General features: G+C 33.8%; 1 protein-coding gene across 2 annotated transcripts; it reads left to right on the forward strand.

Annotated features, from left to right (window-relative positions):
• Positions 1–510: 510 nt before the first annotated feature.
• LOC115989405 (cellulose synthase-like protein E6) lies at positions 511–7350 on the forward strand. 2 transcript variants are annotated; one of them, XM_031113081.1, is made up of 8 exons: positions 511–973; positions 1103–1424; positions 5135–5275; positions 5383–5514; positions 5632–5844; positions 5958–6182; positions 6290–6637; positions 6724–7350. In XM_031113081.1, the coding sequence occupies exons 1-8, from the start codon at positions 651–653 to the stop codon at positions 7267–7269; spliced, it is 2250 nt and encodes a 749-aa protein (XP_030968941.1). In that variant the 5' UTR covers positions 511–650; the 3' UTR covers positions 7270–7350. The 2 variants fall into 2 exon arrangements, with proteins under 2 accessions (XP_030968941.1, XP_030968942.1); XM_031113082.1 differs by lacking the exon at positions 5632–5844 and having other exon boundaries at positions 512–973.
• Positions 7351–10925: the final 3575 nt, after the last annotated feature.

The raw sequence follows: 10925 nt of genomic DNA on the forward strand, positions 1-10925 counted from the left end.
TCCTTGTATATGTATATTATACAGAAAAAAACCGAAAAAAATTATATAAAGTCAATGAAATGACACCAATGAAGAGATACAATTGAAGAATTACAACCTTCAAAATATTGTTAAAATTGTTATAAGAAGTTAAAATGGTCATTACTTGCTTAATTAAAGCACATTTATTTTGTGTAATTTTATAAAATTTTGAAACCTTAAATTGTTTCTCTCGACTCTTCACTCGAGCGAAGTTAATTGAGAGTGAATTGGTTTTCACTTTAGCGGAATGGCTTTTGAAAGTTTCATTTTTGTGTAAGTAGAATTCAAACACAAGTTTCTTATTCCACGATAACCCGCACAAACTCAAATTTATTTCAACGTTATTGGCTTGTAGCCTTGTACAATAGCCTCATATTTGTTTGCAATATCATTGGCACCATCATTTTCCTGCCATGTGGTTCTGTCTCTCTCCTTCTTGTTTTAAAAGTTTATCAAAATTGATAGTACTCAACTTTGACTTCTACTAGCGCTAGCTATCTCACAAAAATTTGTACTAGCTCAAGCTAACCTGGTCACTTCGTCAATCAAACCAACTCTTCTGCTTGACTCCTATTATACTTTTCTCTGCCTTTTCTTTTTAACTCTTGTTCGTAGTACTATATATATACATGCAGTGTAACTCATTGAAAGCACCAAAGGAGCTAGAAAGAGTGAGAGAGATGGAAAAAGATGATAATCTTCCTCTTTTTGAAACAAAGTCAGCCAAGGGACGAATCCTTTTCCAATTCTATTCACTTTTAATTTTCGTGGGAACATGCTTCATCTTCGCATATAGACTGAGCCACATACCAGCAAAAGGAGAACCAGGAAGATGGGCATGGATGGGATTGTTTTTCTCAGAACTTTGGTTTTCTTTTTATTGGTTTGTCACTACGGTTGTCCGATGGAACCCCATCTATCGTAACACTTTCAAAGATCGCCTCTCTCACAGGTATATCTCTTTGTTTCACATGCCTAGCAAGCTTATATATATATCGCATGCAAACTTGATTTTCTATGTATGCGTTTGTCTATTACATGCTTTTCTTGCTAAGTGTGATTGTATATATATAATAAGCAGATACGAAAAGGCTTTGCCTGGCATAGACATATTTATTTGCACCGCAGACCCTGTGATAGAACCACCAGTTATGGTGATAAACACAATCCTATCAGTCATGGCTTATGACTATCCACCCGAGAAGCTAAACATTTATCTATCAGATGATGGTGGTTCAGATTTGACGTTTTATGCTATGCTAGAGGCCTCACGTTTCTCAAAGATCTGGCTACCGTTTTGCAAGAAGTTCAAAGTAGAACCAAGATCGCCGGAGGCTTATTTCCGCACAGCTGTTGAGCCACTTGAGGAGCCTATCATGGCCAAGGAGTGGTCAACTGTTAAGGTACATCTCTTGCTATCATGCTCTCCTCATCATTTGCAAAACACCATTCATTGTTGGATGGAATAAGATGACCCTCATCATTTCAATTGAAAAAAAAAAAAAAAAAAAAACCCTTCACTTTAAGGTTATTAACATTTTACTATTTCTTAGATCATATATATATATATATATATATATATGAGAAATCCTTCTTTACATGGTAAAATACCATCTAAATTTATATTGTAGAAACAAAAAAAAAATAGTAAATGTTGTACATATTTATAAAAAGTGTACAATATTTATTAGTTTTTGCAAATTTGGTATTTGTCACTCTTCATATGTTAACAATATAAAATATTTATATACTTTGCTCGTTGTGAAGAGCTTTATAACCTAACTGACAGTCATCTCATGTTTTCAACCGACCATCATGATTTAAATTCATCCAACCTCAACTTAAAAAAAAAAAAAAAAAAAAAAAAAAAAAAAAAAAAAAAAACTGTAGTTAATAGTAGACTGGTGAAATACCGTGCGTATAGAAGCAAGGATACAGCTTGAGCAATAAGCTGTAAATACAAGTCAAGAGATTTGTTACTGTGGTCTCCCGGGTGTATGTCTCTTTTTTTTTTAATCCAATTTTAATTTTATCAGTATTGTGCTCTCTCCATCTATTGGGAAAAGCATCATTGTAGGTTACAGATACAAAAATTGTCTTCGGGTTCAAATATCTGATAATTTTCATTTAATTTTCTTTCTGTATGTTCTTGGTCCATTTTGGAAAAAAGTTACAAAAACAGTGTCACCACTCACCAGTTAGTAGGTAAGAAAGAAAAAGGAGCATACGGTATCATTCAAAGAGACCCTCCTCCACAATTCAATGGGACATCATTCGGGTCAGTTGTCACTGTGCATTACCTTTTAGGTGTGGGCCTCTGTTGCTCTGTCCAGAAACAAATCAAAATATAAATACCGCAGTACCAGGATGCTTTGTCCAGAGAAAATATGGTCCATTGGTACCTACCCCAAACATTTGCATGGAAAACTCATGGGAGAATTAATTTTTAATGAATGCTCACCTTTTAAGTAGGGCTGGGTTGAATGATGGGATTTCTGCCTTTTATGATTTTATCTTATCTTGTCTTTGACTGAGAAAATATGGTCCATTGGTACCTACCCCAAAAATTTGCATGGAAAACTCATGGTAGATAATTAATTTTTAATGAATGCTCACCTTTTAAGTAGGGCTGGGTTGAATGATGGGATTTCTGCCTTTTATGATTTTATCTTATCTTGTCTTTGACTTGTGCTGTATGGTGGGGCAAATTGCCTTCCACATCCTCGCATACAAAATTTTACATTGTGTTAATCTGTCACACTCCTTCCGCACACCTATTATAATTTTTTTTAATATAAAACTTGTTTCATTAATATAAAAATACTTAAAATTAAAATTAAAATTATTATTTTAATCAAACTAATTCTAAGTATAAATTGAATAATATTATCCAAAGTGTTTAACAAGATAATATCAAAATAAAACAAAAAACCTTAATATTCATGCATTTAAATACTTAATAATAAAAATTAAGTCTTTAACACTAGTAGAGTGAGTCGGAACGGGGATGGGGTAGGGCTAAAAAGCCTAAACTCATCCCCCGCCCACCACCTTAATTTGCAGGGCGAGAAAAACTCTCGCAGGTTGGAGTGAAATGGAGCAGGTCAAGGCAAGACAGGAAAAAATGATCATCTCAGTAGCTTCTTGATGATTGATTGTTTGTTATTATTTTCTACAATAAGTCATGGTTTGGAAATTGTGGCAGCTCAAATTATTAATATACTTGGAACTTTGGAAGTGCAGGTTGAGGCAACTCAAAGTTACCATAAACACAAACAAGGGGTAGGAATTATGAATTTATTTTTGGAAGAAATGGGTATCATGACCATGTGCCTATCTCTTTCAACGATGGGTATTTATGAATGTAATATGTAAGGACTCAATTTGTAACGACTCCAAAATGATGTTGAGTTCGTACGTTAAAAGGCCCAAACAATAAAATTTGTAGAGCGTGGGCTTGAAAGGCTAGGCCTTGGTCACCGAACGGTGGTTAGTCATGGTGTTCATACAGAATTAAACCATGTTCGCTGGAGGAATCTTTCTCCTCGATACGGCCTGGTAGGCTCTAGTTCTTGGCCTTTTTTCCCAACCCCTTTTTTGGACTTCTCCTTTTATATTAGTCTTTACCCCTCTTCCAACGTCCACGTGTAGGTTCAACTTTCCAGGGCTGATACTTGTCCCATCAGTCCATACTCAAAGTGGTTGGGGGTGGTTGTAAAAGCTGAAAAGCATTGCTCTGTCCGGCGCAGAGTATTTAATTGCAGTAATAGCAGTCTTTCCTTTGTCCTTTATCAACATATTGTCCAGAGCTCCCTTATCTATCAATGCGAATGTGTTCGGCTCTTTCCAAAACTGTTCCTATGGCGTTCTAGCCCTTTCTTTTAGGAGTGCCTTGGGGATGCCGAGGATAGAGTCATTCTCGGCCATTTCTCAAGGCTATCTGGACTTTCACTGTAGGTTCTTGGCTATATCCCTCCTCGACTCGGACCTTGGGCCCCAATGTAAAGTAGGCCAGGGTCACAAATCCTCTGGCCCCACATAATACATTACCTTTTTCATGAGATCAGTAAAAGTAGTACTTTGGCATGAAAAAGAAGAAGTAAAACTAATACTTCCACCATTCTAAAATGGATACCTCTTGAAATATGTGAGTACATTGCATCATATAAAATATAATTCATGTATAATACTTATTCATTATATTATATTTGATAATTATATCACGTCATTAAAAAGAGGAAACATGAATTTTCGTGCTTAATATAATTCATTTATATATGAACATGTTTTTGAATGAATTCACAAATATTTAATTACTTTAATTAAATTAATTACACAACATTTTATATATTTTGCTTTTCTTTTTTGCTAGTTTTTGTTTCAATTGTTGTTAAAACAACTAAATTTGAACATGAGTGTTATATACCAAATGAATTTTTTTTTTTAATATAAATCTTAAATAATAATCACATATTTTTCAGTCCACACCTTTGTTTACACACACACACACACATATATACATTGCTAAATAGTTGTTAGAAATTTTTTATAATTAAAAATATAAAAAATTAATTAAATAAAATTATTTATCTTTGAATACAAATAAATAATAAAAATTAAAACATTTACTTAGTTAAAAAGGTTAAAATTAATTAATTCATTAAAACTTTTACTTGGATGGAAGGTTAAATGAATAATACCTATACACCTTTCAAAGAAGATTGATACATAGAACTAATCAAAAAATGAGGTGGAATGTCAAATGAGAGAATTATCAAAAAATACGTCATATAATGGAACCTTATGTTTTCAGTCATGAGATTATTACTTTTATATATATAATTACGATGTTTTGATTGTTAATCCATCTAAAAACATATGAAAGCAACCAAAAATAAAATCATTATAAACTCATCAAAAGGCTTCTAGGAAGATTGTTATATCTATTTTGTATCTTTTTGATCATTTGCAAAGTCATCTATTTATTTTGTACCTATTTTGAGATTAGGTTGAAAATCAATAGACAAACATCTTGTAAATTTCCTTCTTTACTTTATTTTTGAATTCATGTACGTGTGCTAAAAACTAAAATCGTATTTCATGTTCTATGTAGATGTTATATGAAGACATGAAGAAACGGATTGAAAACATCACAAAACTAGGTCGAATATCTAAAGAGATAAGCAAAGAACACAAGGGATTCAATGAGTGGATATTGGTTGCAAGCCGACGTGACCATCAAACAATTCTTCAAGTACATACTTTATATTCTCTTTGTCTCATGAATTGAATATACTATAGTATTTAAATTTTATTCAATTGCATGGTTTAGTTAATTAATTAATAATAACTAATTTGTAGATACTTATTGATGGGAGAGACTCTGAGGCTGTCGACATTCAAGGACAACCTTTACCTACCTTGGTATACTTGGCACGTGAAAAGAGACCCCAATACCATCACCATTTTAAGGCAGGAGCCATGAATGCAATGGTAAACCATACATCATATCTGCATGCAAAATGCTTTACCAAGCTAATTCTTAGTTTGTTAGTATGTTATACTCATAATCATCTTTCCTAATTTAAAAAAAAAAAAAAAAAAAATTAGATAAGGGTGTCATCAAGGATAAGCAATAGTCCAATAATTCTTAACGTGGATTGCGATATGTACTCAAACAATTCAAAGTCAGTTAGAGAAGCTTCATGCTTTTTTATGGATGAAGAAAAGGGAAATGAAGTTGGCTTTGTACAGTTTCCACAAGCATTCGAGAACCTAACAAAAAATGATGTTTATAGTAGTTCCTTGAATGTAATAATGGAGGTAAGCATCAAAAAATAACTTATAGTGATTTCAATATGTTGAATTGAAAATGCATACCCTTGAGTAGAGAAGATTTTAACAAAATTTCTATCGTGCTGTACATTGAAACAAAGATGGAGATGCCAGGATATGATGGGAATGGAGGATCTTGCTATATTGGTACTGGGTGCTTCCACAGAAGAGAGGCTCTTTCTGGGCAAAAGTATAGCAAGAATTATAAGGTAGATTGGAAGAGATCGAGCAATAGAAGTGTAGAGGAGAGTACAAGTGTACTAGAAGAGAAATGCAAAGTCCTTGCAAGTTCTAGCTATGAAGAGAACTCTCAGTGGGGAAAAGAGGTATGTGCGTGTGTGTGTGTTCAATTCATTTGAACCACTTATATGCTTATTTGTGATGTGTGTGTATGTGTACAATTCATTTGATCCTCATATACACTTATTTGCAGATGGGTTTGAAGTATGACTGTGCAGTGGAAGATTTATTAACAGGATTAGCCATGCAATGTCGAGATTGGAGATCCATATATTTCAATCCAGAAAGGAAGAGCTTTCTAGGAGTTGCTCCCACAACACTACTACAGTCCCTTGTACAACACAAAAGATGGTCTGAAGGTGATTTTCATATATTTGCCTCCAGGAATTGTCCCTTTGTGCTTGGATATAAAAAGATTCCTCTAAAACTTCAACTTTCATACTGTATCTACTTGCTATGGGCTCCAAACTGCTTGACTACGTTGTACTATGTTACTGTGCCATCTCTATGCTTGTTTAGAGGCATATCCTTGTTTCCACAGGTAAGAGACTTTTATTTCTTGAATTGAAGTTGAATATTATTGTTGCGAAATTATCTCCTAAGAATATATTGATCTTGCACTAGCAGATTTCAAGCTCATGGGTCCTAGCATTTGTATTTGTTATCTTTCTCCACCGTACTTACAGCCTTGGAGAATTTATTTGGTTTGGGGGCACATTCAAGGGTTGGTGGAATGATCAAAGGATGTGGCTATATAAAAGAACAACTTCCTACTTCTTTGGCTTGTTGGACTATATCCTAAAACGACTAGGGTTTTCAAAGTCGGCCTTTGTCATCACAACAAAGGTGGCTGATGATGATGTGTCACAGAGATATGAGCAAGAGGTCATGGAGTTTGGTACTTCTTCTCCAATGTTTACCATTTTAGCAACACTTGCATTGCTAAACGCCTTTTGTTTCATTGGTGCATTGAAGAGGGTGATTGCAGATGTGGAAATTTTGTTTTGGGAACGATTTGCATTGCAGATTCTTCTATGTGGTCTGCTAGTTTTCATCAACCTTCCAGTTTACCAAGGTCTTTTTTTCAGGAAAGACGTTGCTAGCCTGCCCACCTCTGTAACAATCAAATCAACTATGTTTGCTCTATTGGCTTGTGCAATAACCCTATTATAATTTCTATGTTTGCGCCTTGTAAAACTTCCGTTGGTTAAGACCCCGTATTAGCTTGGACCACTACCCCTTGCTTCTTAGCCTCTCTAGAATTTGATTTTTTATGTACTTTTTTTTTTTTTTTTGCTTCATTACTTAAATCTGTTTATTAGTATCTAGAAACTGAAAACTAGTATTTATTGTTATTGCGCTTATGTTGAGTCATATCAACATAGCATTTCGATGCATTTTGGTTCATTTTGGTCCATTTTAGTCCACTTCAGTCCATTTACTTAAGAATGGTAAAAAAAAAAAAAAAACAGTTTTTTTTTTTTTTTTTTTTTTGAGAGAATACTTAATCTAAATCCAAATTTATTAAAAAATATATATAGATCTCAAATTTGTGGCACTAAAAAATCAACAAATAGAACTAAACGCTGAATTTGGCTAGCTAGAGTTGGAAGTCTTGCAAGCTTTAGTGACTAGTATCTCCTAATATACTCTAATGTCAGAGAAGACATTATTTTTATTATTTTTATTTTTTATTTTTATAGAGAAAAAACACCATAAACTTTTATTATGAAATTAGCCATAATTAGTCAAAACTACGTTAGAAAAGTGTGGATGAACATTTTCCTTCCACATAGATAAATCAATAACATGTCTCACATAAAATTGATGTTGCATATATAAGAGGGAGGGTCCATGATCTATGGGTCCACAATAATGCTCAAATGGGTCGCCATGCCCAATTTATATTTGAGCATAATTCAAACCCTCATCCCGCCCTAGGGGTGGCAAATGGGCGGGTTGGGTCATAAATGGGTTGGGTCATAGATGGGTTGGGTGTATAATTACCCATTTATCCATTTATGACCCGTTTATATATAAATTAATTATCCATTACCAACCCAACCCATTTAATTAGTAACCCACTCATTTAACCCAATATGACCCAAATGCCTCTAAAACTACTTGAATACCCTCTTAACCTCCAAAATACCCATAAATACCTAAAATGATGCAAATACCCCTAATCTTCCAAAATTACCAATATACCCTTGGACATCCAAAATTATCCCAAAATACCCATGAAACCTCTAAAATGACCAAAATACCCCTGATATCTCTAAAATCACCAAATATGCTTAAAAACCACTAAAATGACCAAAATACCCCCTAAAACCCAAAAAATGGCCAAAATACCCTTGAAACCTAAAAATTACCAAAATACCCCCCAAAACCTAAAAAATGACCAAAATACCTCCAAAACCCTAAAATGACCAAAATACCCCCAAAACCCAAAAAATGACCAAAATACCCTTAAAACCCAAAAAAATGACCAAAATACCATCAAAACCTAAAAATGACCAAAATACCTCTGAAACCCAAAAAATGACCAATGTACCTCCGAAACCCAAAAAATGACCAAAATACCCCCAAAACCTAAAAATTACCAAAATACCCTTGAAACCCAAAAAATTACCAAAATACCCCCGAAACCTAAAAATGACCAAAATACTTCCAAAACCCAAAAAATGGCCAAAATACCCCCGAAACCCAAAAATGACCAAAATACCCCGAAACCTAAAAAATGACCAAAGTACCTTCGAAACCCAAAAATGACCAAAATACCCCAAACCTAAAAATTACCAAAATACCCAAAATTACCAAAATACCCCCGAAACCTAAAAATGACCAAAATACTTCCAAAACCCAAAAAATGGCCAAAATACCCCCGAAACCCAAAAATGACCAAAATACCCCGAAACCTAAAAAATGACCAAAATACCCCTGAAACCCAAAAACTGACCAAAATACCCCCAAAACCTAAAAATTACCAAAATACCCTCGAAACCCATAAAATTACCAAAATACCCCCAAAACCTAAAAATGACCAAAATACCCCCAAAACCTCAAAAAATACCAAAATACCCCCGAAACTCAAAAAATACCAAGTACCCTTGAAACCCGAAAAATGACCGAAATATCCTTGAAACCTGAAAATGACCAAAATACCACCGAAACCTAAAAAATTACCGAAATACCCAAAAACCTAAAAATTACCAAAATACTTCAAAACCCTAGAAATTTACCGAAATAACCCTAAAACTAAAAGATGACAGAAATGCCCTCGTAACCTAAAAAATGGCTAAAATACCCTTAGAATCTAAAAGATGATCAAAATAACCCCGAAACCTAAAAAATTACCGAAATTCCCTCGAAACCTATAAAATGAATGAAAGACTCTTAGAACCTTTAATTTGTCAAAAATATCCTTGAAACATCAAAAATACCCTGAAACCTCTATTTCGGTAATTTTAGATGTTTCAGGTGTATTTTGGTCATCTTACATGTTTAGGGGCATTTTGGTCATAATTTGGGTTTCATGGGTTTTTATCGATCATTTTTCTAGGTTTTGGGGTTATTTTGGTCATTTTTTTTAGGTTTTTGGGGGTATTTCGATCATTTTTTAGGTTTCAGGGTATTTTGGTAATTTTTTTAGGTTTTTGGGGTATTTCAGTTATTTTTTAGGTTTTAGAGGCATTTCGGTCATTTTTTAGGTTTATGGAGTATTTTGGTAATTTTTTAGGTTTAAGGAGTATTTTGGTAATTTTTTAGGTTTAGGGCGTATTTTGGTAATTGTTAGGTTTTGGGGGTATTTTGATCATTTTTTTAGGTTTTTGGGGTATTTTGGTCATTGTAATAGGTTTTGGGGTTATTTTAGTCATTTTTTAGGTCTTGGGGTATTTTAATCATTTTACAGGTTTCAGATGTATTTTGGTCATTTTTTAGGTTTTAGGGGTATTTTTGGTAATTTTTAGGTTTCAAAGGTATTTCGGTCATTTTTAAGGTTTAGGGGGTATTTTGGTCATTTTTTAGGTTTATGAAGCATTTTGGTCATTTTTTGGGTTTTTAGGGTATTTTGGTAATTTTTGGGTTTTTGGGGATATTTTGGACATTTTAGAGTTTTGGGGGGGGGGGTATTTTGCTCATTTTAGAGGTTTTGGAGGTATTTTTCTCATTTTGTGGGTTTTGAGGATATTTTGGTCATTTTTTGGGTTTTGAGGGTATTTTGGTCAGTTTTTGGGTTTTGGGGACATTTGAGAGGTTTTGGGGGGTATTTTGCTCATTTTAGAGATTTTGGAGGTATTTTGGTCATTTTGTGGGTTTTGGGGGTATTTTGGCCATTTTTTGGGTTTTGGGGGAATTTTGGTCATTTTTTGGGTTTCGAGGGTATTTTTGTCATTTTTTGGGTTTTAGAGGTATTTTGGTCATTTTTAGGTTTTAGGGGTATTTTGGTCATTTTTTGGGTTTTAAAGGTATTTTGGTCATTTTTTGGGTTTTGGGAGTATTTTTGTCATTTTTTTGGGTTTTAGGGGTATTTTGGTTATTTTTTGGATTTTGGAGGTATTTTGGTCATTTTTAGGTTTCGAGGGTATTTTGGTCAGTTTTTGGGTTTTGGGGGTATTTTGGTCATTTTTTGGGTTTTGGGGGAATTTTGGTCATTTTTTTGGGTTTCGAGGGTATTTTTGTCATTTTTTGGGTTTCAGAGGTATTTTGGTCATTTTTTTGGTTTTGGGAGTATTTTGGTCATTTTTTTGGGTTTCAGGGGTATTTTGGTTATTTTTTGGGTTTTGGAGGTATTTTGGTCATTTTTAGGTTTCAGGGGTATTTTG

The sequence above is a fragment of the Quercus lobata genome, chromosome 5 (assembly GCF_001633185.2).
Source record: "Quercus lobata isolate SW786 chromosome 5, ValleyOak3.0 Primary Assembly, whole genome shotgun sequence".
NCBI lineage: Eukaryota > Viridiplantae > Streptophyta > Magnoliopsida > Fagales > Fagaceae > Quercus > Quercus lobata.

Excerpts from the sequence above, each read along its gene's own strand:
- LOC115989405 (XM_031113081.1), top strand. The coding sequence starts at position 651 with ATGCAGTGTAACTCATTGAAAGCACCAAAGGAGCTAGAAAGAGTGAGA. Across the intron at positions 1,425-5,134 it reads AGGAGTGGTCAACTGTTAAG|ATGTTATATGAAGACATGAA; the intron begins GTACATCTCTTG and ends TGTTCTATGTAG. Across the intron at positions 5,845-5,957 it reads CCTTGAATGTAATAATGGAG|ATGGAGATGCCAGGATATGA; the intron begins GTAAGCATCAAA and ends ATTGAAACAAAG.